Source organism: Oryctolagus cuniculus, chromosome 11 (genome assembly GCF_964237555.1).
Source record: "Oryctolagus cuniculus chromosome 11, mOryCun1.1, whole genome shotgun sequence".
In the NCBI taxonomy this organism is placed as follows: domain Eukaryota; kingdom Metazoa; phylum Chordata; class Mammalia; order Lagomorpha; family Leporidae; genus Oryctolagus; species Oryctolagus cuniculus.
Window position 1 is genome coordinate 13,904,901 of NC_091442.1, and position 27,441 is coordinate 13,932,341.

Genomic DNA, 27,441 nt, shown 5'->3' on the forward strand with positions numbered 1-27,441 from the left:
TTCCCGTTGGTTTTAGTCTTTTTTTTTTTTTTAAGATTTATTTACTTTACTTGAAAGTAAATAAAGATAGAGGGGGACTGACAGAGAGAGAGAGAGAGAGAGAGGTCTTCCATCCGCTGGTTTACTCCCCAGATGGCCACAATGGCTGGAGCTGCACTGATCCAAAGCCAGGAGCAGCCAGGGGCTTCTTCCAGGTCTCCCACATGGGTGCAGGGGCCCAAGGACTTGGGCCATCTTCCACTGCTTTCCCAGGCCATAGCAGAGAGCTGGATTGGAAGTGGAGCAGCTGGGTCTCAAACCGGCGCCTATATGGGATGGTGGCACTGCAGGTAGTGGCTTTACCTGCTAGGCCACAGCGCAGGCCCCATGTTGGCTTTAGTCTTAAGCCTTCCCATTCCTCCCAATGACTCCTAAGCCCCCTTTTCCTAAGGGGTCTTGAGTGAAGCATGTTTCCTCGCAATGGCAAGAAATAGGCTAAGACAGAGAAGATGCATAGGACGTTCCAGCCTTGACCTTGGACTGTAGCAGATCCTTATCCTACTGTACCACTGGCAGCTGAGGCCGGCATTGTAGCATAGTGGATAAAACCGTGTGGCCTCGGCATTCCAGATGAGCACGAGTTCGAGTCCGAGCTACTCTACTTCTGATCCAGCTCCCTAATAGTGGCCTGGGAAAGCAGTGGAAGATGGCTCCTGGCTCCTGGCTCGTGGCCCTGGCTGTTGCAGCTATCCGGGGAGTGAACCAGAGGATGGAGGATCTCGTTCTCTCCATCTCTCCCTCTCTCTGACTTTTGAATAAATAAACAAATCTTAAAAAAAAAAAATACCTGGCAGCTATTGGTTACCAATCAAGGAGCTTTTTTTTTTAATTTTACAAATTATTTTATTAACCAAAGTCACAATTTTCATAAAATTTGTAACACTAGGGAGCCTCTTGAGAGCAAGGGCAGTGTCTCCTTCACTAGGGTTTATCAAAACGCCTCTCACACACAAGATGTTCGCCAGCTGTCTGTTGGATCATTGGCCACAGGAGTGCATTACTGTGCCTGAGCGTCTAGGAAAAAACATCCAATGGCAGTCTTCTACTCATCCACACAGCAAACATTTATCGAACACCAACCTGTGCCCAACCTCGGGCATGGTGCTAGGGATATAGTCATGAACAAGAAAGTGTCTCCACCTTCATGAAACTTCACTTCTGCTGGGACTAGAAGATGATAAGCAAATTAAAAAAAAAAATGAATGCATGATGTCAGGTAAGGAAAATGTTAGAAGAAAAAATAAAGCAAAGCAAACAAAGAATTGATGGAGGGGCTATTTTTAGAAGTCTTCAAAATCCCTCCATGGAGGTTTGCTTGGTGCGTGGCTCTCTGTCGCCTGACAATGGAGGTACTGTGGGACTGAACAGTCTAGAAGGATCCTTCTGGCCCTGCTGTTCTCCGTTTCTGTGGTTATGCAAGGCAGTGGCTGGACATTCCACAGCCTCTGGAAACTCCAGGCTGTCATTATCTGTACAAGGAGAGAGATTTGCAAGGAGTCAGGGAGACCAAAGAGGACTGGCACTTTTCCAGGAGAGAGAACCCCCTGTCCCCAGCCCTCTGTGTTCTGACAGTGGTGATATGACTACGGGTTATTTACTGTGTGCAGGGAGCTGCTAGGGAGAGAGTGACTCCACACCCAGACCTCTCCTAACTACAAGAGCTGATAACATTTATGTGCTAGAGATTGTGCTAAGCATCTTCCTCACCACATTCTTAGGCTGTTAAGAACTATAATGACCTTCAAGTTACAAATGAGGAAACTGAGGCACAGGGCGGGCTCGTGTCTTGCTCCAGACCACACAAGCCAGAATTGCAGCCTGTGCTCTCAATCTCTATCAAGAGGAGGATGCCTCCCCAGAGAGGGGGAGACAGAGCACTTTAAGTTCCAGGGGAGGTGCCTGTAGCACCTTGCACTTGGTGTCTGCACGTTCCAGGATGCACACAGCCTGGGTTAACTTTGGCTTAGGAGGTCTGAGACAAGGGGACACCTTCACCCTGGTTTTAGGCTGGGACTCAGCTCCTTTTTGAGCTTCCTGGGGCGCGTGTGTATGTTTGTGTGTGTGTGTTGGGGGGTGCCTTTTTAGGACCTGAATCATTTTGATTGGCCTGAAAGGAAACCAGAGGAGGCTATATCACGTTTGACTCACGAGGTTCCCCAAACTGACCCCATGTCAGGGGGTGGAGAATAAGGGCGGGGGCCCCAACATAGGGGGGCTTTGCTGTATGCCTGCCGCACCGCCTTACTCCACTCTCCTAATGCCCACAAGGGAAGTGTTCCCATTTCACAGAGGAGTAGAGTGATCTTCAAACTTTCCGCCAAGTGGTTAAGACCTAGAACTGGGACTTTGACCCTAAACACTGGGTGCATTTTGTTTGGTTGGCTTTTATTATTATTATTGTATTTCCGCCCCATGCAGAAAATTGGGAACTTCAGTTCTACTACAAATCTGTGACTATTGCATTCTGTTTTCTAGAAGCCAAGGAAGAATCCAACAGAACTTCTCAAAGAACCTCAGTTCTTGGTCAAATTGTTTTTAACTCTTTGGGGTCAGGACTTCTTTGTGGGTCTGTGGATTTGAAGTTCCTTGCTCCAGAATAATGCACACGGAGACACATACCCTACAGTACTGACCATTCATGTAAGTCCGGCCTCCAAGGAGTCCAGTTTGAAACCCCATAACTCCATCCATAAGTACACTCAAATATGCCACATGTGTTCAAAGAAGAGTCTCAGAACTTGGAGAAAGGAAAATGAATGTCTTAATTCCAGGGCACTGGGACAGTTTTATGGAACAATTTCCACTGTCTAAATGAGCCACACCCCGCATTTTTCCTGGTGTACTTTCTCAATGATTATTTAAACACTATATATTCCCTGGCACAGTTTCTTTAGTTGACAGCTAACATTTTTCATCAAAAGTTTAAATAGTTGCAAAGGTTCTAGTTTCCTGCATATTGTACATTTATGCACTTTAAACATAAAATGGTTCCATCATTCTTTTCAATGTGTCCAACTGAATTAAATGCTGAAGCAATGAGATACTTGTAACTATCCATTTAAACATATGCGAATGGGGGCAGTGTGGTGGAGCAGTGGGTAAGCTGCTGACACTGACATCCCATATGGGCACCCATTTGAGCTTCAGCTGATCCACCTCCAATCCAGCTCCTCGCTAATGCACCTGGGAAAGCAGTGGAAGATGGCTCAAGTGCTTGGGTCACTGCACCCACATGGGAGATGCAGATGGAACTCCAGACTCCTGGCTTCAACTTGGCCCAGCTCCAGCTGTTGTGGCCATCTGGGGAGTGAACCAGTAGGTACAAGATTTCTCTGTCTCTGCCTCTTTTCTCTCTGTAACTCTGCCTTTCAAATAAATAAATCTTAAAAAAAGTTGTCAAGCCAGTCTGTAGTGGTTCATGAGGGTCAATTTTTGGGAATTTTCCATGTTGATTGTTAAGGAAATTATTACTTAGAATGAAATTACATAAATGTATAGTTAAATATATTATTTAATTTTTTATTTATTTTCATTTCATTTGAAAGGTAGAAATCTTCCATCTGTTGGCTCATTACCGAAATGCTTGCATAGTCAGGGCTAGGCCAGCCAAAGCCAGGAGTCAGGAACTCCAACTGGGTCTCCCATGTGGGTGGCAGAGCCATCACAGCTGCTTCTCAGGGCGCACATTAATGGGCAGCTGGAATGGAAGCAGAGGTGGGACTCCTACCTGGGCACTCTGATACAGGAATGTCCCAAGCCAGAAGTCCGCTCTGAATAAATTATTTTGAAAACAATGGAAATCCATATTTAGAGCTCACCCCTTTATAATAATCTCACTGCACTTTACTGCTAGCTATGCCCACATTCCTACCTGCATGACCTGTGACATCTCATTAGTAACCTGAGATCAGCCACGGGGGAAGTATTTACACTACAGACTTTGGCAAATGTTACAAAGTTGTCCTCGCTGCTGTCCCCAGCTCAGTGTTAAACACTTAACTGCAGAACACTGGCTGCTGAGTAGCCTGAAACTTTCTGCACTCAGAGAAGCTGGTGGGAACAGAAGGAGTCTTGTTCCAGCAATGTGATGACAGGCAGCTAAAATCCCATAGCGATCTACCATCAAAAACCATTTTTACTTTTTAACAGATTTTTTCATTTATGTGAAAGGCAGAGAACTATCTTCCACCCGCTGGTTCACTCTGCATATGAGGCCCACGTCAGGAGCCTTGAACTTTTGTCCGGTCTCCTACGTGGGTGGCAGGGGCCCAAACACCTGGGCAGGGAGCTGTTTTCAGAAGTGGAACAGCCAGGACAACTGGCGCCCATACGGGATGCCAGCATTGCAGGCGGTGGCTTTACTTGCTATGCCACAATGCCGGCCCCCCAAAATGATGTATTTGTTGACAACTAATTAGGCTCTCCTTCAAGTCTTGTAGAAAGCAAAATTGTCAACCATTTGACTTGCTCCACTTCTGACCCAGCTCTCTGCTATGGCTTGGGAAAATAGAAGAAGGGAAAACAGCAGAAGATGGCCCGAATCCTTGAGCCCCTGTACCTACGTGGGAGACCCGCAAGAAGCTCCTGGCTCCTGGCTTCAGATAGGCGTAGCTCCAGCCATTGTGGCCATCTGGGGAGTGAACCAGCAGATGGAAGACCTCTCTCTCTCTGCCTCTCCTCTCTGTGTGTAACTCTGACTTTGAAATAAATAAATAAATCTTTAAAAATACTTTTAAAAAATCTTTAAACAAATAAAACCACATTCCAGCATAAGAAATGTAGTGGTCCTTTTCTATGGAGCACTGCCTGCCTCCAGGACCCTGCAGAAGACAAAACCCCCTCTGCTCAAGCACTCGTATTTGCATATAAATTACACACACCAACCAGCATACTTAACTACCTCTAGATTACTTAAAATACCCAGTGCAATGTAAATGTTATGTAAATAATCCTTACATAGTATTGTTTAAGGATTCTGGACAAGAAAAAGATAAAAGGACAAAAAAAAAAAAAAAAAAAAAAAGCAAGCAAGCAAGCAAGCAAGCAAAAAGCCTACACAGTAGGTTAATCCTCCTCCTGCAGCATCCCACATGGGTTCTAGTCCTGGCCGCTCCTCTTCTGATCCAGCTCTCTGCTATGGCCTGGGAAAGCTGTGGAAGATGGCCCAAGTGCTTGGGCCTCTGCACCAGTGTGGGGGATCTGGAGGAAGCTCCTGGCTCCGGATCCACTCAGCTCCAGCCGTTGCGGCCACTTGCGGGGAGTGAACCAGCGGATGGAAGACCTCTCTGTCTCTCCCTCTCACTGTCTGTAACTCTACCTCTCAAATAAATAAATAAATAAAATCTTTAAAAAAAAAAAAAAGCCTAAACATGTTCAAACAAAATCCCTCCCCCCAAATACAGGTGTTTTCCATCAAGTGTTGCATCCTTGGATGAAGAACCGCGATGAGGCGGGTGGGCAGGACGGGGCTATGCATCCTGGTACCCTGATTGATCATAAGAAGACCCCCCCCCCCCCATCTCCAACAGCTCCTGTGCTAGCACTCCCAAGATGCTTTGAGCAGTTCGAATCCTGGCTATTCTCCACCCACTGTGAGGAGATGAGGGCTTCTGTGAAAGGAGAACAGACCAGATCTCAGAGCCGGCAAACCTTCCGGAAAATTCGAAATCTGGAAGACGAAAAAGCCCTTCAAACAGGTCAGGCACCCTGAGGCCAAAGTCTGAGGCCCATCCGGGACTTCAGTACAGCCCCCAGCTTGGAATGCTTTCTCCGTTTTTACATGGTTGGGGGGAAAAGTCAAAAGAATCATTTTTCACACCATGTGAAGGCGATGGGAAATTCAAATTTCAGGGTCCACAGAGAACGTCTTATTAGAAGACCGCCAGGCTCACTCCTCTGAGCGCTGGGGCGGCGCGTGAGCCGGCACGCCGGGGTTTTAGGGTCCGCAGCAGATGGTCAGACCCGCTAGCACTGAAAAAACGCCGCCCTTTGCAGGAGCCGGCAGACCCCCGCTCGCGCCACCGGGGGTCACACTCGGCACGGGAGGTCGGTCGTCCGCCACCCGGCGGCGCGCTGAAGGCTGGTCTACACGGACGAAGCGGGGCCAGTCCTCAGTCCCCGGGCCTCAGTGTCCCCAGCCGTTAAGTGGGGTCTGCCGCAGGCATGTCCAGGGGCTCCGGGAGGGGAGGACTGGGGTTGACTGGGAGCATGGCCGGCACGCACGGGCGGGTCCCTCGGGGTTTCCAGCCCCAACGGGAGGCGCAGCGCCCAGCAAGCTCGGTGTTCGCGGGGGAATTCCGGGCGGGGTGCGGGTGGCGGGGGCGGGGGTGGGCAGGGCCGGGCCTGGCCGGGGCGGGGCCGGCCGCTATAAGTTGGGCCGCGCGCCCGCCCCGGGCCACTCGCTGCAGTCTGCGCGCCCGCCCTGTGCCGCGGTACCATGGCCCCCACTCGCCTGCTTGCGCTGCTGCTGCTGTTCCTCGTCGGCGCCGCCGCAGAGTCGGTAGGTGCTTGGGGACCCCCGGGCCGGGGGAGACGAGCCGGTGTCTCCTTTGTTCCTGCGAGCCTGGGACTGGAGGCGGGGGGCCACGCGGGGGGATGCGCCGCCGCCCCCTGGACGCCGAGGCCGGGCAAACTTGGTTGGAAACTTTGCTCCGGGACTGGCTCCTCCGCGCGCAGTGCGCTCGAAGCTCGTGGCTCTCGCCGCCTGCCCCGGCCGACGTGACTAAGCCGGTGTCAGCGCTCTGCCCCCGCCCCCTCGGGCCTGTCCCGGGACCCCCGGGCAGGCTCGGAGCGCTGAAGCCCCCGCCTCGCGGTCTGCGTGCCGGGAGAGGGCAGCTCTAGAATCCGGGTGGCCTGGGGATCGGAGAGGGGGCTTGCTGCGTGTGCTCCGAAGGGGGGAGGGGTTTCACATGCCGGGGAGCGGGGAGCTGAGCCCGCGCCTCGCTTCTGGACGCAGCCCCGCCGTCGACTTGGGCGTCTCACTTTCGCCATCTGCACACAGGCTGGGCGCGAATGGGGGGAGCCGCTCCGCTTCTTTAGGGTTCCATAGAAAGTTGGGAGTCTGACCTTTCAAGGGCACCCGGGAGGGGCCGCCGAGGCTCGGCGCTTGGTCAGAAGCTGAATCTCTGCCCTCTGCAATGAGACGGTTCGTTTCTGCCCAGCTGGCGCCAACCCCCCCCCCCCCAGGAGGTTGAAGCGCCCCCCTTGACTGGGGTGAGGGGGTGGGGGTAGAAGGCCCCAGAGAGCTCGGAGAAACCTTTCCTTCTCACTTGGCTGGTCTCCCTCGCGCTTTCCTCCCTCAGCCAGGAGAGAGGCAGCCTGGGCTGGGGGCTAGGGCGCGGAGGCCAGAGATGATCCGGGTGAGCCTTGCAGTTTAATCATTAAAGTTAATTGCTTTGAGAGACCTCGGACTACTTAGAGGCAAAGCTGTCTCTGCCTGGCAGGCTGAGGCCACAGCCAGCAGCGCAAATCCCAGGCCCTCGGGGACTTAATCCAGCGTTCAGCCCTCTTAGGGTGCCGGGCACTGTTCTAGTAGCTTTCTAATAGCTCTTTCCTCCAGCAGAATTCCAACAACACCCCACTGTTTACTGTTCTTCCTCTGGTCCTGAAGGAAGAAAGGTTAGTAACTAGCCGAAGGTCACACAGTTAATTAGGGGCTGAATCAATTTAAATGCAGGTGGCCGGTCATTTATCTTAACTTCCAGGCTTCTGCTACTGGGTGGATCCTGGGCAGCTCAGCGCTGGTTTAGAGCCTGTTAGGGTTTTAGGCTGGAAGGCCTCTGGGAATTCTGGGGTGTGACGCCTTCCCAGTCTGAGGGCAATTTTGCCCAAAGGTCAGTGGCTGAGCCAGGACTAGAACCCACGTCCTCAGCCTCCCTGGTGCTATGCACTACACTGGCCCCCAGAGGAAGTGGCTGATGCGAAGCAGGTGGGAAGGTCTTAAAGGGGACTCTGCCTGGGTGAGGGGGCCCTGGAGGGCTGCTGAAGTTGTCAGAGGGGTGGTCACACTCCCGTTTCTCCCCAGGGCTGCTGAGCCGCCAGGTGCTTGGGGTGAGGAGCAGACAGCTGTGTCCCGGGGGCAGTCCGAGGATGTGGTTTGGGGGAGGGCACTGTGGCAGCCCTGCAAAAGGCCACCTATTGGTGGGGGAGAACTCAGCCAGGACAGCTGCTTCCTGAGACAGGTGTCAGTCTCTCATCCTGACCTTAGCGCTCCCCTTCCTGGCTACCGTCATGACCTCCTGCCTCTCACTGGGCTTCCCGGTTTGTCCCCCACCCCCTCAGGCTGTGGCTGCAAAGGGCTTGGGAGAGGTGATCTCCTGTGCCAATTTTTTTTCTTGTTGCAGGTAGAGAAAAGTGAAGCCAGGAAGAAGGGTTTCCCTAATAGCCATTAGGGTTGACTGAGTACTTTGCAAATGCCAGGTCTGGTGCATTTTATCCTCATAAAAGCCCCTAGCATGGTGGGGATTGTATTGTGCCCACTGTCCAGATGAGGGAAAGTGGGACCAACATGGAGTAGCAGAGAGCACCCAGGCCATCTGAATCTCTGACCAGCAGTCCCCTCCCCGAATGCTGTCTGGACCCCTTCCCAGCGTTAGGATGAATGTCTTTTCCTTGGGTGGCCCTCTTCCCCCATACTGCCACAGGTTCCGGGGAGCAGGACCCAGACTGAGTACCCAGCACCCTCTCCTGTCCTGTTTGGCGGGCTTACCATCCCTAAACCTGTTCTTCCTGTCCAGCCGGGAGCCTCCCCCCCCCCCCCCCCCCCCCGATCTGCTTTCTTGCCACTCCCTCTCTGGCCAATTAAAGGCAGCCTTGTTTTGGGAGTCAGCCCCCCACCCCCCATCCCTCAGCAGCCAGAGGGGTGTTAGTGCTCAGGGGCATGGCCCTCTGACTTGGCCACGAGGCCCGGAGGCCCGGGCAGTTCTGAGGAGGTGTCCCCTACCCACCAGATGTACTTGAACTTCAAGACACTTCTGGTCTGCCCGAGAGTCCGCTGCTTGATTGCCCCCAAGTGGGGCTGGGGGCGGAAGTCTTGAGTGGTCCCTGAGAGCCACTGGGACTTCAACTCCTGGGCCTCGAAAGTTATCAAACCCCCAGGCAAATATTTGGAGGGCCCCATGAGGCTGAGGAAGTGGGCTGGTGTTCCCTGTCTATAAAATGGGTGTTTGCGCTGGACGCCTCCCACAGCCCTTGCTAGCTCTGATATTTGATTAATAATTAAGTGCCAATTGCTCAAAAGGGACTGTGGAACCCATAAGAGCATTTAAGGCATTCCCCTACCTTGGAGAAGCTTGTACTTCCCCGGAGAATTAAGGCACACCACCTCATTCTGGCAGGGGGGAGGTGCCCCCTCCCTACCCCCCCCCCCCAGGGCAGGAACTCTGCTCTGTTTGAGTGAAATACCCGTCCTGTAGCTGGTACTTAGGAAATGCTTGCATGAATAACAATTCATGACCGTAACTTCGTGTTTCTCAACGGCGCACTGAGCGTGTGCATTCCGGGTAGGAATGCCTCCCAGTGACACGGAGGCGGGTGTGATGCCCCTTTTTCTGCAAGAAATTGATGCTCTGAGAAATGTGGTGGCTTGGCGAGGTCAGAACCAGGTCTGACAGTGCACGGCGTCTGCCTGAGTGTCCTCCTTGAACGTTGCTGGGTTTGAAGGCAGAGCCACATTTCTGTCCTGCTGGGTGACCTTGAGCATACGGGGCCCGTGTCCCCAACTCTTAAATGAGGAGGGCTGGATACTGCCTCTGAAGGGTTCTTGCTGCCCATTGAGGAGGGGAGAGGCGCTTTCTTGGCCTCCCTGATGAGGCGCTTAAACAAGTCCCAGTCTCTGAAGAGACGTGGGGTGAACATTCAGCTCCTGCCATCCTCCAGCTCCTAGGAACCGAGGGCTTTTCCAAGGACTTGGAGTGCTGAGCGGGTCTGAATGAGGAACTGGGGTAGCCAGGCTGAGCTGCCAGCCCCGGCTCCCTGTGGGGAGGAATTGTCCTTCAGCCTCCCGGACTGGACTGGGGGTGTGTGTGGTTTCGAAATAAATATTTAAAATCGGGGGCAGGGGCTGGACAGTGCTTTGTGAGTCACTGCAGACTGGCAAGCCTTCCTGAGTCACCCACTTCCTTTCATCCTCCTGGCTAATAGGATGGCTGCGTGCTGGCCGTGCAGGACAGGGCTGCTGAGTCTTACCTCGTCCTCTGGATTCCCCGCCCCACCTCCGGCCTTGAGGGAGGGGTCATATAGGAAATGCTCCAATGAAGCCCTCAGCCTTCACAGTCCCTTGCCTGTGGGTGGACCTTGACATTGCACGGAGTTTAGCCAGTCCTCAAAATCCATCTTTAGCCCTCTTGCAGAGCAGGTGGCATTGTCCACCCACCTCCCCCCAGAGCCAACCTGAGGCTGCACCTGGTCTGGGTTCCCAGAGCAAAGCAGGCATGGCTGGGATTTTATCTGACTCCAGGAGCCTCTGTCACCCCCTCCTTGCTTCCTGGGGCTGGCAGGAGGGCACTGAAACAGTGGTTTGGAGTCGGGCAGATCTAACTCCGGCTCTTAATTGCTGGCTCCGTGGCTTTGGACTTGCTGCTCAAGCTCTCCGAGCCCCCTAGCCTCAGGCCTGAGAGGGGGGAGGTGTCTCTTGGTGACAAGGCCCTTCCTTGCCCAGGCCACCTGGACGCCAGGTGCTCTTTTGAGGATTCCACCTGCCCCCCCTCCTGGAAAGCCTCTCACCTCCCCCATAACCGTATCCAACTCCATAGCTGCAAGGTGGGAAGGGAGGGGTCCAGGGTGGGGCTGCGGAGCCCAAATCTCCTATTTGTTTATCTTAGAAGTGGGCTGTTTGCTAATTATCAGATGAGTTTATATTTAAACAAGAACCAGTTCCCAGCAGCCCCACCTCTCCCACCAGGATCTATAGGGGCCCCATGCTAAGCTGCTTGCAGCATGGAGGGGCGGGGGGGGGGTGGGAGCGGGGGAGAAGGGGCAAGGGCTTCGCCAAGGGTACCCGGGACCCCTCCTCCCGACGCTGCTGGCTGGGACTCTGAGTCTCCCTCCTGTGTTGAAGGGGCACGGAGGCTGCCTGAGTGCTTTGGGGGGCAGGGAGATGGGGCCGAGAAGGTGCAGTGCAAGGAGGGGGCAGCTTTCCCTGCCTGTGCCCTGGAGAGGGAGGAGAGTGCCCGGGAGGGTTTAACCCCGGAGACCAGAAGCTTGACTTCTTGGCTGGTTTGTCTTTAACTCCCGGTGACCTTTGGACGCATTCTTGCAGCTCCAGGGCCTTTCTGGTCTGGGCTGCAGGAGGCTGGGGTGCTTAGAAAGCTGGCACATTTCACAGCCACCAGACCCCAGTTCCCGACCCAGCTCTGTGGCGTGCCCAGGGATACACAGCTGGTTAATCAGTCACTGTTGATTCGAGAGTCCCAGTGTCCTGTAAAACACCTGTGTCACTCGAGAGTCATAACTGGTGTTTGGCAAACTTGTAAAAGCTGGCCTAAGTGTAGTTTATTATTAGTGGCTAGACAAGGGTTCTCAGCCAGGCCAGAGGTCGGCTTCCGGGAGGCGGTGTCTGCACACTTGAATGTGTGTAAACAGATGGCTTCGGTCCTTGGGGTTCAGGCCTTCTCAGAGGACTCTTGGACTCCCCCAGAGATCACCCTGAGCTTATCCAGCTCTGGCTTTGACCTTCCACTCTCCCCTCCCCACTTCCCACCTCCTCCTCTCCCCCGCCTTCGGGCCGGACTCCCCCCTTTCTTGCCCCCTCTTGTACCCTTCATGCCCAGGGAGCTGGGCTGCCCCAGTTTTCTCTGGCACAGTAGAAGAGGCTGCCAGTCAGGTGACACCTGGGGTGATGGAAAGGGGAGGCCGGGAGAGGCTGGTATGTGTGGAAACAGTGACTGGGCCCGCAGGGGCGAATGGCTGGGCTGGGCTAGGCTGGTCACGCGGAGTGGGGACGTTCCTGGCCTCAGGGAAGCCAGGAGACGTCTGTGGGACACGCTGACCGGCTCTGGAGCCGTGGCTTCCCCGGTGGCAGGGGAGGCTGGGAAGGGGCAGGAAGCCAGCGTCCAGGGTCGATGGGATCAGCTGCCCAGAAGGCCCTGGACTCTGTTCTGAGAACAGGAGGTTTATTTACGTCCTGGGAGCCTGCCGCCTGCTCGCCGATCCAGCAGGGACTTGGGACCCAGCGCCTTGGTTTCAAGCCCCAGCTTCAATGCTCCTCTGTCTCCAAGGCCCAGGGGGAGCCAGCCCCTCCCTCCCGCCTGTCTCCACGGGTAATCGGAGCAGGACCCAGTTAGTTGGGTTACCAGGCTCACCACAGAGGGAGGCTTGTCTCTCTGACCCTGGCCTTTTACAGGTGGGGAAACCGAGGCCCAGAGGGAGTTGCCCAAGATAAGCCAGTGGGGTAGTGACAAGGGTGATGACCAGCTGCTGGCAGAGGGATTCCCAGAGGCTCCCGATCCCCGCCCCCCAGTTCCCAGCTGGCACCCCGGGATCCCGGAGTCCTTGCTGTGGGAATGGGCTGTCCTGGGGCTTGGTGAAAAGTTGGCTGCTGGCGATGCCAGGCCTGGCTCTCTCCAGACCGATTGTGTTCAGAGTAACCTGACCTTGCAGTGGGAGAGCAGACATTTGAACCCCTCTCCAGCCAGCCCCAACCCCCAGATCTGGCTTAACCCTTCAGGTGCCAGGGACCAGACCATGGATTGGTATGATGTGGTATTTTTGGCCTTCTAGGCTTTTTTTTTTTTTCTTTAAAGAGATTTATTTATTTACTTATTTGAAAGTCAGAATTACAGAGAGAGGGGGAGAGAGAGAGATCTTTCATCTGCTGGTTCACTCCTCGAGCGGCTGTGATGTCCCAAGTCTGACAGGAGCCAGGAGCTTCTTCCAAGTCTCCCACATGGGTGCAGGGGTCCAAGGACTCAGGCCGTCCTCTACTGCTTTCCCAGGAGCATTAGCAGGGAGCTGGATGGGAAGTGGAGCAGCCACGACTCAATAGGGCACCCATATGGGATGCTGGTGCTGCGGACAGCTTTAACCTCTTGCACCACAGCACTGTTCCCTGGACATTTTTTTTTTTTTTTGTCCCCAATCCAAGTCAGGAAATACTCTGGGGATCCAGGCCCCCAAACAGAATTTCAAGTATCTGCCCACTGCCCTTTGCTCCTTGGAGGAAGATGGAAATAGTCTTCGTTGCCTCTGCCTGCTTTGGGCAGGTGCTTGACGCTGTGTGACCTTGGGCAGGCCTCTCTGCCCACCTCCGGCTCCTTTTCTCTGGGACACTTTGGAGGGATCTTATTGGCTGTCAAAGTCTCTGCTCTCAGATGCAGAACATGGCAGGTACGTGCCCAATGGGGCACACCCACGTCTCTTGCCAGCTTCTCTCCAGCACAGAACTGCTTCTGCAGTCTTCCCAGGTCTCCGACTTTGGAGCAGTAATCCCCTTAGTCAGGCACGTGAGGGTTAATAATAGCCACTACTCCTTGAGCACCTGCTGCGCACCAGGCTGGATCCCTCCTGCATTTCACTTAATCCTCATCCTCCTGAGGTGTTACAAAAGGGGAAATTGAGGATTTAAGAACTGAAGGAAATTCTCAGGCTCATAAGGTTAGGAGACTGCAGCTTGCTTGTGGATCTGCCTTATTTGCACCTGTCGGTGATGGAGACTCTATTGTTGTTCCTCAGGTTGTGCCCATCTGGGGAGAGGGTGGGGAGGTGACTGTCATGGAGCCTGCTGGGGGTCTCTTACCAGAATCACTCTGAGTCCAGCCGTTGGAGCCCAGGGTACTTGGCATTCCTCCTCCTGCATAAGTTTGGTTTGCCTGGTAGCTACCTCCTGAAGGTTGGAGTGCAAGTCCCTGACCCTTTGACCTTTGGGGGCTGGGGGAGGTGGCAGGCTGGGGGCTGGGCTGGGGGAGGCAACAGGCCAAGAGAGCCTCTCATTAGTTTACAGTTAACCAAGCCCTGACCGTGAACTCCTCCCTGCTGCCCCAGCCAAGTTTCTGTTTCTTTGTTTAAGCAGTATCACTTTCACCTTTGTTTACTCCTGGGGGGAGTTGGGGAGAGGCCGGAGCTCTGGCCTGGACTGCGAGTGGTGGACTGTCCAGGTAGGGTGGAGAGGTGAAGGGTGGGATTCGGTGCGAAGCCTGGCTGTGGTTAAGGCATGGCCATGAAAGGTCTGTGAATCCCAGCTCTGTTGCCTTCTAGCTGTATGACTCTGGAAGAATGAGTCAACCAAACCTCAGTTTTCTCATCTGCAAAATGGGTAGAGCACCATACAGGGGTTTTGTGCCAATTCTATGAGCAGAGACAGAGAAAGAACCCATCAGGGTGACCAGCACAGGTGGGTAGTCCTGATCGTCAACTGTGCTTTTCCTGAGGTGACAGAAGCTGGGGGACCCATGGGACAGGGTAGGGGACGTTTTCCCACTTTCCTGACTGTGGCTTAAGCACTAGGTGTAGGAGACTGTAAGTGGAGTGCCCGCCGCTGCCTGTGGATTCTCTGGGACCCTTAGGGGCAGCTAAGGACCCTTGAAGCAGAGAGGAGACAGCGTCAGCCGGGAGCCAGGAGCCCCAGGTCCAAGTCCAGCTCCACCGCCAGCTGCTTGGGCGCCCTTGGCAGAGTCTGTTGTTTTCTAACCTGTTCGGTGATAAAAGGAGAGGGCTGGGCTCGGCTTGGTGGCCTCAGGTGCCTTCTGGTGGCAGGTGTTTGATCCTATAGAACAAAAGAGCACCTTGCCCAACCCCACCTCTTCCCAGATAGGCTGGGGAAGAACCCCCACATCTCCTAGCTGCAGGCACCCACCAGCCACAGGGCTGGGGCCTCTGCGGCTCAGCTCCACTGCCTGGCTCAGCTGGGGATGTTGGCGGGAGTCTGTGAAAGGGACAGAGAGGCAGGGAGACCTGAGGGCCTTGGGAGAGTGCCTTTGCGTGCGTGCACACGTGAACGCATGCCTGGGCAGGGAGGGCTGGGCTGGGCTGAGAGCCAGGAGCAGGGCGGGGCTCCTCCCTGGTCAGGGCTGGGCCTGGCTGCTGGGTGGCCTGGCTCTTCAAAGCCACCCAGACTGAATAGGCCTTGTCTAGAAAGGGAGCGTTGGGAGGGAGGCATGCTGGTGCCTTCCCAGGCCCTGCCTTGCCCAGCGGAGAGTTTCCTCTGTGAGTGGTCATGGGCAGAGAAGGGGCCCAGAGGGCAGAGGGTGCTCCTAGCGAGGCAGCACACTTTAATTCCCTGTGTCTGCCACCAGCACCGCCTCCCAAGGCCCCCACTTGGAGGGAGACGGAGGCTCCCGCAGCGTAGCGCTAGAAGATGGTAAACCTGCAACCTTCAATGATTCACTTGCCCTTCTGGGAACCTGATAAAACACAGGGATGACTGGGCCTCCCGAAGGAGGCAGAGCTATGAATAAGCCCGGGGCTGGGCTGCAGAATCCTCGCTCCTCACCTCCTCTCTTGTTTTCATTTCTCTGATGGGAAACAGAGGTTGCTCACAGCCGATGTGCGCCCTTAATCCCACGGCTGTTTGGAAACATCCCTCACCATCATCACACATTACCAGGAAGGCTGGGGGTGGGGGGCAGGACCAGCGCTCCACAGCAGGGGAGGGGTGTGGAGGAGTCCCTGAGCCCGGGAGAGGAGCCCCAGTCCCTGCCTTGAGGACTTGGAGCTCCCACACCCTACTGCCAGGTCAACAAGTGGCCAGTCTCCTGGCTGGACAGCCTGGAGTCGGCTGGTGGCCCTGTGTGCACGTGTGTTCGTGCACATGTTTATGTGTGTGTGGTGAAAAGCCAGCTGACTCATGCCCGGGTTCTGGTCCACTCTGGCCACTTTCTGCCTGTGTGGCATCAAACCAGGGCCTTTCCCATCTGAGTCACCGCTGCAAAAGGGGGTCCAGTGTGAAGACCTGCTTCCCACTAAGTGCTTCGGTAAGTCCTGTCACTTGGGAAGCCAGGGAGGTCCTGACCCCCAGGGGGATTTGTGGCCGGAGATGAGGGTGGGAGCACAGTCCCCCCCCACCCCCCAGGTGTAGGCACTTGCACATGGAACCTTCCCCGCTGCTGCCAAACCAAAGCCACAGGCTGGGGCTGTGTGCGGGGGCTGGAATTCCAGCACCAGCAGCTCAGCAACTCCTGATTCCCGAGTCATGAAGTCATCCCTAACCAGTGCTTAACCCCTTCTGGCTCCCTGCTCCGTGTGTGCCAGGCGTTCAGCAGAGGTTCCCCCGCCCACCCCGGGGCAGAGAGGGATGCCTGCCCAGTGCCTTCCTCCCAGCTTGGCCCTGCTCCCCTCCTGGAATCCAGCATCCTGCCCCCCACGGGGGGTGGGGTGGGGGTGGAGGAGGGCCAGGGAAGAGGCTCCGCCCACCTCTGCCCTCCTCTCCCGGGAAACCAGTGGGGAGAGTGCTGGAGGAACCTGGCCCACCCAGCTCTTCCGGGTCTCTCCTTTGAGACTGGACAAATATTCCTGATCAGACTCCTACTGTGTCCCTGGCGGTCTCCACTGGACAGGCAGTCAGGGGCCATCAGAATCAGACCTGGCCTTGCAGTGTAGTTAGCTGGCCATGTGACCTTGGGGATGTCGCTGTCCAATTCTGCGGAAGTTGGGGGCAGGGACCCGACTCCCAGAGTCTCCAGCTGGTGTTTTGTGTTTCTAGACCTGCCCCTGCCTCCTGTAGTTCTGGAACCTGGAGAAGAGAGTCTTGCTGGAACTGTGTGTGTGTGTGTGTGTGTGTGTGTAACAAAAACCCTAATTATTCTGGCAAATAGTAAGCACTTCATATTTTCATATTCAATTTAATGAGATAATGAACCTTGCTCAGGGCTGCCGTCCAATTCTAGAAGCTAGTGGACAGAGTGGGCATCCAAATATTCCTCTGTTTTTCTTTTTTTTTTTTTTTTTAAGATTTTTCTGATTTATTTGAAAGGCAGAGTGACAGAGGAAGGGAGAGAGAGATCTTCCAGCCACTGGTTCACTCTTCCCAATGGCTGCAATGGCTGGGGCTGGGCCCGGTCAAAGCCAGGAGCCAGGTGTCCCACGTGGGGGCAGGGGCCCAAGCACTTGGGCCATCTTCTGCTGCTTTCGCAGGTGCGTTAGCAGGGAGCTGGATTGGAAGCAGTGCAGCCAGGACTCAAAATGGCACTCTGATGTGGGAAGCCAGCGTTGCAGGCAGCAGCTTAACCTGCCGTGCCACAGTGCCAACCCCTGTCGCTTGCCTTTGGAAAGCTGCTTGGTCAGGGTAGACCTAGGCTGTCTTGACCAGCTGGGTCCTCGGGGGTGTGGGCCAAGTGACACTAACAGGTGTGGAGTAGATGGACGGTGGAGGAAGGGGCTGTGTCCCCCTGTGCCCTGCGTGAAGCTGGCAGCACAGCTGGTCTGTGGCAGATGTTGGGTAGACGACACTCTCCAATACACAAGTGTGCTCTTGAGTCACCAGCTCTGGGCAGCGCCCCATCTCGGGCTGGGCCGGGGTGTGGGTGAGCCAGCCCTGTCTGTCCCAGCTCAGTCTGACTCATCTGGGAAAGGTGCCCCAGACTGGGTCAGACCAGAGCCCGCAGCCCACTCCCTGCCCCGTGTGAATCAGCTCCCGCTGTATCACAGGACCCAGGAGCATCGCATCCTGTGCGGCTCTGAAGCCAGGCAGCCCCCAGTACAGTCCTTGCTCCTGCACCTGCCATTGTGTTCCCAAAAGAAAATGATGTGAAGTCTCTTTGATTGTAAGATGAGTTAATGGCATGTCGTCAGAGCTGAAGAATGGGGCCTGGCACATAGCATGTGCTCAGTAAGTGGTGCCTGGTTATAGTATTAATGATTGATTGTTACTACCTTTATTGTTTGTCTTAGCCCAGATCAGGAAAGAGACTTGCCTGTGGAGACGCGGTGACGCAGCAAGTCAGAGGCAAAGAGGGGTCCAGGCCCCAGCTCTGCAGACCCTGGCCTGGTCCCCTCTGGGGGCTGGGGCTGCTGTAGGGACTGGGTGGGGCTGTTGGCCAATGCTGTCTCCTTTCTCCATCCCAGATCCGGGAGACGGAGGTGATTGACCCGCAGGACCTCCTGGAAGGCCGGTACTTCTCTGGGGCGCTACCAGATGACGAGGATGCTGGGGCGCCCGGGCAGGAGCCTGGTGACTTTGAGCTGTCTGGCTCCGGAGACCTGGGTAAGGAGGACGTGGGGGGCAGGCCTGGGGCATGGGGCTGGAGGGAACAAGGAGGGTGACCTTGGGCTTGGCTTTTAGTGGGAATTTTCCGACAGTGTCCCTCCTCCACGTCAGACCTTCTCAGGCAAGTTGTTTGTGCTGGGAGTTTGGACTTGTGTTTCCTGAAAACCAGCCTGACCCATCCTCGTGGGCTCAGGCCTTTGGTGGAGAGCAAGGTCAAGGTTAAGGTCAAGGCGGGGGAGGACCCATAGAGAGCTTCTCCCTGGAAACGAAAAGTGCCAGCTCAGAAGTGTGGGCAGAGGAGCGGGTGGGGAACCGAAACCCTGCTTCAGTGGGGGGTGAGGGTGGGTGAAGGGGCGGAGGCCTCGTGGGGCTGGTGCCACTCATGGTCGTCTTTGATTTCCTAGCCTTGGCTTCTGGTCCAGACAGCTGCTGAGATACATGCGAGGAAGGGTTGACATCCAAGGTCTGAGCTTTGGTCACATAGTCCACTCTGTGCCTTGGTTTCCTAATCTGTAAAATGGAAGTCATGATGAGAGTACTTCAGTGTTGTGGGCACTGAGCTGACTTCAGGTTCTTGGCACACATGCCACGCACTCAGATGTGTGTTTAAGTAATCTTATTGTATGCAATGCAATACGGGATGCCTATAGATAGTGAAATTAATCACCTTATGTCGTTACCCAGTAAATGTTTTAATATTGCAATATGTGATTGAGTACTGCAGTTAGAATCTTCCTTATCAAGCAGTACCGTGAGGATCTTGTTAAGGTGCAGTGAGCCCTGAAATGCTGCATTTCTGCCCTGCTCCTGGGTGGTTTCTGGGTCACAACTTCACAGGCAAGGGTTTGGATCCGACAAAGCAGCTGCCCGAGCTACCAGCTCACGGGTTCGGGTCTTAGCCCCATTTTACAGATGTGGCAACTGAGGTTCAGGCAGGAACCCTCACTTGCTGCACGTTGAGCATTTAGGGTCTGGTTGTAAGGCAGGACTCCCAGCAGCCATGGCTTAGGAGGTCATCCTCTGGGGGTGACGGCCCTCATGCTCACTCAGCCACTCTGGCCTTGCAGATGACGCGGAGGAGCCCAAGACCTTCCCTGAAGTGGTCCAGTCCTCGGTAAGCAGCTCTCCACACCTTGTTCCTCTAGAACACACCTGTCGATGGGCCTAAGACACAGCCCTGCGGCAAGGGGTCTGACGCCTCTGCAACCAGGGTGTGTATCTGTGGCCCTGGGAACAACGGTGGGTCCCAGGCAGGCTGTCAACACCAGCCCCTTTTCTTGGCATTTATAGCTGTTTCTCCACCCTGATATCCAATTATAAGTACAGTTCTGTGTACCACATTTTCACTCAATGTCACCATTACAGCATTCTTTACCCCTCCCCTCCGTTTTTAAGACCCATTTTTCTGTTTTGTAAATCAGAGCCACAGAGAGAGGGAGGGAGGGAGATCTTCCATCTGATGGTTCAACCCCCTAGATGGCCATCTTGTGCTGCTTTTCCCAGGCCACCAACAGGGAGCTGGACTGGAAGCTGAGCAGCTGGGACATGAGCTGGAGCCCACTAAGGATGCTAGTGTCTCTGGCGGTGGCTGCACCTGCCACACCATGATGCCGGCCCCCATTCTTGTCACTTTTATAGACTACATGAAAGTACATCTGATTCTCCTAACTAATGGAAAAGCTGCTTATAATATTTTGAAGAAATTTTTTAAGGATTTATTTTAAAAGCAGAGTTCATATAGAGTGTGTGTATATATATATATATATGGAGATATATATATATATATATATATATATATATATAGTGGGGGGAGGGAGAGAGAGATACAGAGAGACAGATCTTCTGTCTGCTGATTCACTCCCCAAATAGCTTGAATGGCCAGAACTGGGCTGATCCCCAGTCAGCAAGGAGCTTCTTCCAGGTCTCCTACATGGGTGCAGGGGCCCAAGGACTTGGGCCATCTTCTACTGCTTTCCAGGCCATAGCAGAGAGCTGGATCGGAAGTGGAACAGCTGAGTCTTGAACCGGCGCCCATATGGGATGCCAGTGCTTCAGGCCAGGGTGTTAACCCGCTGTGCCACAGCGCCGGTCCCTGCAGTAAGCATCTTTATACACACTTTTTGTGTGTGTAGCTCTGGAGGATACAGTCCCAGAGGCAAAACTGCTGCCGAAGAGGGCAAGCGATTTCTAAGGATTTGCAAAATTGGCTCCAGAGTAGTTACTGTAGAACACCTGTCCCTGGCCAAGGCAGCTGCAGGCAGGACTGGAAATTAAAAACAAAACCTCACATTTAAGTTGATGACTTTCTTTGTATGGCCCACAAATGATGCTGTAAGTACCCAGATGGCCCTGGGCAGACACCATATTGCCCTGCACATCCGTCCAGTAAGAGTGTGCCCTTGGTCACACCTATCGCCCACTTGGGACAGATACACAGCCGTCTCTTAGTATCTGTTCAGGGTTGGCTCCAGGACCCCCTGCCCATGGCAGAATCCATGGATGCTCAGGTCCCAAGTGGTGGTGTAATATCTGCATACAGTCTACACATCTCCTGTATACTTTCAGTCATCCCTAGAGTCCTTACTATATATAGTGCAATGTAAATGCTATATAGTTATTATATATACATACTATTAGAAAAGTGCACAGGTTGAGTAGAGATGCAAATTTTTTTATTTCTTAAGATTTATTTGAAAGGCAGAGTTACAAATGGCGTGACAGCCAGGGCTTGGCCAGGCCTGTGCAGCAGCCTGGTCTCCCCCTTGGAAAGCGTCCTTGGGTTTCTTTCCCAGGCGCTAATAGGGAGCTGGATTGGAAGTGGCACAGCCAGGATTCGCACTGGTGCTCATGTGGGATGCCGGCATCGCAGGCAGTGGCTTGACTCGCTACGCCATGACGCCAGTCTCACAAATATTTTTGATCTGTAGATGGTTGGCTCCTTGGATTCAGAGCCCATGGGTGCAGAGAGCTGACTGTCCTAGAAAAACAGAGGATAAGGATTTTGGTGGCATCATGGAAGTGCTTGTGGATTCTTGCCCCAGGGCCACATGGTTCAGCCAGAGAACCAGACTCTCCACCTGACTGTCCCCGTCCCCTGTCCCCTGCCCCAGATGCTGCCCTCACCACGCTCACTGGTTGTCCCTGCTTTGCCACTCAGGTGCCTCTAGATAACCGCATCCCTGAGGATGCTGGGCCTGGGAGCCAGCTTCCCACCAAGCCCAAGGAACTGGGGGAGAACGAGGTTGTCCCCAAGAAGATCTCCCCCTTTGAGGGGGACGACGACGACGACATGTCCAACAAGGTGTCCATGTCCAGCACTGCCCAGAGCAGCAGCATCTTGGAGCGGACCGAGGTCCTGGCAGGTAAGATCCATGCTCCTCTAAGAGGCAGGACTGCAAGTCCTCTGCCTTCCACTCCTCCGGCTTCCCGGGAAGGGAGGCCCTGGCTGTGTGGGTGGAGGAGGAGGAAGGCTTGTGTATCCAGAGCAGACATGGAGTCATTGCCTTGCCTTAGGCCCTTGTCCCTTGGTTTTCAAAGCACTTACGCTGGGGTTTGGCATTTGGAAGTTAATGATTAAAAGTTAATTTCCCTTGAAAGCTAGAGGCTCCTAGGCTTTCCACTCCCTGCTGTATCACTTGGCCATCTATTAACCTTGGCTGGGAAGCTTTTGAATAAGATGAGCCTCAGTCTCTTGGTCTGTCAAATGGACACAGTGACCCCTCCCTGAGTTGGTAAAGTGAAAACTGAAATATGGAGACTTTGGGAAATGCTACAGGGCTGTCCAGGTTTGTTTGGGTTGTCTGTCTTTGAATCTTCACTGACCCTCCAGTACGTGAGACACAGATTACCTTCATGGGGCTGAATAGGGGACTGAGGCCGGAGGGTTAAGTGTCTGGCACCAGGTGACAGCCTCGGCTGTTGGGGCTGCCAGCTGCAGTGTTGGCTGCCTCCCTCTTCTGCCGCCGGGTATAGGTGGGGTCCCCAAAGCTGGGGATGGGAAGACATTGTCAAAAGAAACAAGACAACTTCCCTGTTGTTGTTGTTGTTTTCTTAATGTTTGTTTATGTGTCCTCATCTCCTTGAAAGGCAGAGTGACAGAGACAGAGATTTTCAGTTTCCGGGTTCATTCTCCCCAAATGCCTACAAGAGCCAGAGCTGGACCAGGCCAGAGACAGGAGCCCAGAACTCCATCCGGGTCTCCCATGTGGGTGGCAGGGACCCAAGTACCTGCCATCAGTGCCTCCCAGGGTGCTCATTAGCAGGAAGCTTGATTGGAACCGGAGTAGGCACTAGAGACTCTAGCAGTGTCCCGAGCGGTGGCTTACCGTGCTGTGCCACAGTGCCTGCCCCATGTCCCGTAGGTGTCCAGGCCGTGGATGAGCTGGCCTGGAGAGCGGGTGCCCAGGGCCCATGCTGGGTAACTCCTGTCTGCTGGGAACAGCTGGGCCAGCAGCTCCACGGAGGCTAGAGGTGTAGGGAAAGAGCCCTGGGCAGAAGCCGACATCCTGCCTCTCTCCAGGACAGATGAATCATTGGCTCCCTTGGCCTGTAGCCCCAGGTGACTTTGGGCCCAGTTTAGCCCTGACCCTGGCCTCCTGGTACCGAGCCAATGTTCTTTTCACTTTTTCTTCCCCACCCCAGGTGTCCCAGGTGTGGGAGGGGCCCCTGGAGGCTCCAGACTGTGCCTCAGAGGTGAAGCCTCCGCCGTCTGTCACCAATCAGAGTTTCGCTTTTTAGGTGGCAGATTTTTGATTTGCCACCTTTTTCCACACTTGTAGATTTTAGGTGTCAGTCAGGCTTGGTGTTGATCAACAAGCTTCTTTGCTTTAGTCCAAGCAGCTGTTTTTTGTGTTTTTTTTGTTGTTGTTGTTGTTGTTTTTGTTTTTTTTTTTTTTTTTGTTTTGTTTTTTTTTTGTTTTTTTTTGAAAGAGTTACACAGAGAGAGGAGGAGAGGCAGAGAGAGAGAGAGGTCTTCCATCCGCTGGTCCACTCCCCAGTTGGCTATGGTGGCCAGAGCTGTGCCGATCTGAAGCCAGGAGCTTCTTCCAGGTCTCCCACGTGGGTGCAGGGGTCCAAGCACTTGGGCCATCTTCTACTGCTTTCCCAGGCCATAGCAGAGAGCTGGATCAGAAGTGGAGCAGCCGGGACTTGAACTGGCGTCCATATGGGATGCTGGTACTGCAGGCAGTGGCTTTACCTGCTACAACACAGCGCTGTTCCCAAGCGGCTGTGTTTCTTACACATGGGGAAACCGAGGCCCAGGCTTTGGATCACGTGGCCAGAGAAGAACTGAAGCCAGGCTGTCTCTCTCCTCTTGCATTTGGGACTCATACAGGGATGAGATCCTTAGTGAGGAGTTACTTGTTCAGCCCAGTGAGGTGGGAGCCTCCATCCGTTCCGGTAGCTTCCACACAGCACCAGAGGGGCGAGGGATCCGAGGTGCATATTACATCGCCTCAAGATTCCTGTGCGCCTCGTTGAGTCCCCACAACAACTTGAAACTGAGACCAAAAGGACTTGTTCAAAGTCATAAGGCCAGGAAGTGGTGGCCTGAGCTTCGGCTTGGATGTGGCTCTGTGGGGAGTCCCAGCGCCGAGCAGGGCCCGAGGGAGGAGCCGCGTTGCTGGAGGGGAGGGTCAGGACTGGGGTTGGCGCCTGAGAGTCCAGTGCTTTGCCTGGCACCTTCCAGGGGCCTCTGAGTTGCCTTTTTGTAGGATTTCCATGTGGGCCCCTCTGGGCCACTCAGCCTCCACTGTGTGCGTGGATTTGTGATGTGTGCGGGGATGGACGGTTAATCTCCTTAGCCTGAGTAACACTGAGTTAGAGGACTCAGTTGGCCATAGCAAGGATTCCATGAGCCATCCCTGCCCCCCAACAAGCAGGAATGGGTCGTTCAGGCCACCTGCACGGTGGGCTGAGCAGCCCTCACCCACGGTTAGAAGCCCACACCTGCCCGACTCCAGCCCAGTGCTGCTTTCTGAGCTGAACACCAGTGTCACTTGTGAACCATTTACTGCTGTGCCGGCCCCAGTCCGTGTGTCAGGGACACGGAAGAAAACGACACGGGCTTACATGAATGAGTCGTGGGCATGGGCTCTGTTCTGCATACTTCAAGTAGATAAATTCATTTAATTCTCGATGAATGTATGAGAAACTTGCTATGGTTTCCACCTTTTTTTTTAAAAAAAGATTTATTTAATTTTTTATTTGAAAGGCAGAGTTAGAGAGAAATCTTCCATCCTGGTTCATTCCTCAAATGGCTACAATAGCCAGAGCTGGGCTGGTCCAAAGCTAGGAGCCAGGAGCTTCTTCTGGGTCTCCCACATGGATGCAGGGGCCCAAGCACTTGGGCCATCTCTGCTTTCCAAGGTGCATCCTCAGGGCGCTGGATCAGGAATGGAGCAGTCAGGACCTGAACCAGTGCCCCTACGGACGCCTGGGTTGCAGGCAGAGGCTTCAGCAGCGACACCACAGCGCCAGGTCCCAGAAACGGATTAGCAGGTTTATTTTGGAGCAAAAAATGGTGAGACCGATGCCTACAAGAGGTCTTCAGAAAGTTTGTGGAAATGGGTATTACGTAAACACCAGGTGTGGATTTCACCATTTTTTGCACCTCGTCAGCTGATCTCTCCATTCCGTTTCCCCGCAAACTTCGTGCAGGCCCCCCCTCTGTCTGAGGGTCCCCACAGCCTGCCGTTTGCCTTGTTGCCCGCTCAGTGCTCGGCCTGTGCTTGGGACACAGGCACAGGTGAAGAGGCCTTGGCCGCTTTAGCCCTGCAGTTGCCGGTGGCCCAGCATGCGGCTCTCCTCCCTGGGGTGGGACCTGAGGGTCAAGTCCGTGAGGGGCGTGGCTCCGCCAGGGGCCCGTGGCACTCAGCCTCACCTCCCGTTCTCGCCCTGCAGCTCTGATCGTGGGCGGCGTCGTGGGCATCCTCTTTGCCGTCTTCCTGATCCTGCTGCTGCTGTACCGCGTGAAGAAGAAGGACGAGGGCACCTACGACCTGGGCAAGAAGCCCATCTACAAAAAAGCCCCCACCACCGAGTTCTACGCCTGAAGCGGCCTCCCAGCCCCGGCTTGGCTTTCAGCGGGGAGGGAAGCCGAAGGATTTTGAGCGTTAGGGTTGAGGATGGCCAGGTGAACACTGACGTCCCAGTAGCTCCGGCTCCGGTGACCTTAATGGCAGAAGAGGCAAAGTCTTCCTACTGTCTTGCCTAGTTCTTCTTGATTCTCCGAGACTCGGTTGCCCCGGCAGAAAAACGTGGCCTTTCTGAAGACAAGCCTGGGACTGGATCGGTTTGTAAGTTCCAGATCAGGATCTGGACCAGGCTTTTCTGCGCAGGTGTCCTCCAGAGCTCCTCTGAAGCCGGGCGGTAGGGGGCGCTGTGAGAGTCCTGGCTGGAGGAGCGCCCCCAGCAGCCGCCTCTCCTCCCCCCGCCCTTTCACATCTCTCCAGGACTTGCGAGAAGGCACGGAAACCACCCGCACCTTGAGCTGTGTCCATCAGTGGGTACCCACGATCCCACAGCGGGATCGCTGTGCTGCGCCTTGGGCCGTTCTAAGCAATTTCAAGTGACTTTTGGAAATCAACCTTTTGTATTCAGGGAGGGAGGGAGGGAGGGGAGAAGAGCTGAAAGTTCATGCCGAAATGGGTTTGTAGAATATTTGTAAATCTATTTTTAATATGCGTGTGTGTTTTTAATGGTTCATTCCTCTGTGCAGAGTCCCCCTGCCCGGGCCAGAGCGTGGGGGTGCCCACGTGGTCTTCACTCCTGCACATTTCCCCAGCACCTGCTAAGTTTGTATTTAATGGTTTTTTCTTCTTGGTTCTTGAAAATGAGAAAAGAGATGGAAATATGATTTTATTATTATTATTTTTTACTTTATTTATAGCTTCAGATAGGGCCTCTCCTCTGTCTTCTCTCCTGGTTTTAAACCTCCTTCCTCAGTATTTCACCCTCTCCTGTTCATGACTGAGTGCCTTTCTGGAGCTGCTTCCTCTAAGAAGTAGCTTTGGCTGAGACGTCATTTTTTGAGCGAATCCCAAGATATAACCTAGGGGATGGTGGGGTATTTGTCCCTGTGTCCTTGTAATATATTCTTCTTCCTTGGTTCTAGAAAAATAGATACATATATTTTTTCAGGAGATAGTGTGGTATTTCCGGTTTGATGTTGGCTGGGTGGTTGAGTGAGTGTTTTTGTGGCTGGTTAGATTTTCTTTACCTCTTTCTCTTGTCCCATTCTTGGTGCCTTCTCTTGATTGCGCTGGGTGAGTTGAGGGTGCGGATTCTGCCCCCTTTTTGCCTTCTGCTGGGGGCCCAGTTGGGCTCCTTTGGTTTGCTCCCTCCAAGCTCTAGGGCTGTGCTGTCCACTACAGGACGCACATGTGGCTGTTGAGATTCAGGTCACTTCCAACCACAGTTGCACTGACCACATCCTGTCTGTCACCACGTGTGGCTGCAGCTGTGAGCGTTTCCACCTATTGGAAGGAACTAAACTGGCTTAACCAGTTATGGCCTAGGCTATTCTGGGATGACCCTTGTCCCCCCTGGGCAAGGGGAGGCCATGGGGGAAGGGCTGATCAGGCTCTTATCTCCTGAGAGGAGAGGCTTGGTGGGTTAGCCTGGGCCACTGTGTCTTCTGACCCCACTGGCTGGGGTGGGGGTAGTCTCCTCCCTCGCTGCACTCGGCAGTCCTTGGCTCCCCCCAACACCCCAACCCGGGGTCCCAGCTGGCTGGGTCCTCTTCTACCCTTGCGTCCACTTCCTCGTGCCATGTTGGAGCGAGCCCCTCTGTGTAGCCATTTCTCATACTGTTGTCTGTTACTGATTTTTTTTTTTTGATAAAAAGATAATAAACCCTGATACTTTCTAGATTGCCTGCCTCTGTCATTTTGAAGTTTGTAACAAGTCATCCATCCTTTTTCCGGGCTCTGCACTGCTTGGTCTTAGTGGCGCAGGGAGCAGTTACCCTGATCAAACATTCTCTGGGGAACCAGTGTGGGGCAGAGGTAAGGAGGCAAGGAAGAGCCGGAGATGCGGTAAGACATCGGACCATGTGCCCTGGTGGCATCATGTCTTGAAACACAAACACAAATCCCTGGAGTTTTGCCACGTACAGAAATCAGCACATTTCTCATTAGTGGAGTCCGGACTCCACTTCCCTGGGGAAGTGCCCACCTGCGTGGCACCACGTGGGAGCTGCTGGGAAAGCTGACGCCTCTGCCCGGCCACGGCCGCCACCGGCTTCACTCGGGTCACCTGCGTGG

General features: G+C 54.2%; 1 protein-coding gene and 1 long non-coding RNA gene across 2 annotated transcripts; one reads left to right on the plus strand and one right to left on the minus strand.

Annotated features, from left to right (window-relative positions):
- Window positions 1-856: 856 nt before the first annotated feature.
- Window positions 857-8,785, minus strand: LOC138844286 (uncharacterized). The gene is made up of 2 exons (XR_011379863.1): window positions 5,668-8,785; window positions 857-1,508 (listed from the first exon to the last, which is right to left on the minus strand). It is a non-coding gene; the product is annotated as an uncharacterized lncRNA (long non-coding RNA).
- SDC4 (syndecan 4) lies at window positions 6,382-27,046 on the plus strand. Its single transcript, XM_051845000.2, has 5 exons — window positions 6,382-6,538; window positions 18,034-18,172; window positions 19,243-19,289; window positions 21,333-21,537; window positions 25,079-27,046. Exons 1-5 carry the CDS (start codon window positions 6,476-6,478, stop codon window positions 25,228-25,230), a joined length of 606 nt encoding a protein of 201 aa, XP_051700960.1. The 5' UTR covers window positions 6,382-6,475; the 3' UTR covers window positions 25,231-27,046.
- The last annotated feature ends 395 nt before the right edge of the window (window positions 27,047-27,441 follow it).

What these genes read in the sequence shown, in the direction of transcription:
- SDC4 (XM_051845000.2), top strand. Translation starts at nt 6,476, where the DNA reads ATGGCCCCCACTCGCCTGCTTGCGCTGCTGCTGCTGTTCCTCGTCGGC. An exon ending in TCGGCGCCGCCGCAGAGTCG is followed by an intron (nt 6,539 to 18,033) that starts GTAGGTGCTTGG and finishes TCTCCATCCCAG; the next exon opens with ATCCGGGAGACGGAGGTGAT. An exon ending in GCGGACCGAGGTCCTGGCAG is followed by an intron (nt 21,538 to 25,078) that starts GTAAGATCCATG and finishes CTCGCCCTGCAG; the next exon opens with CTCTGATCGTGGGCGGCGTC.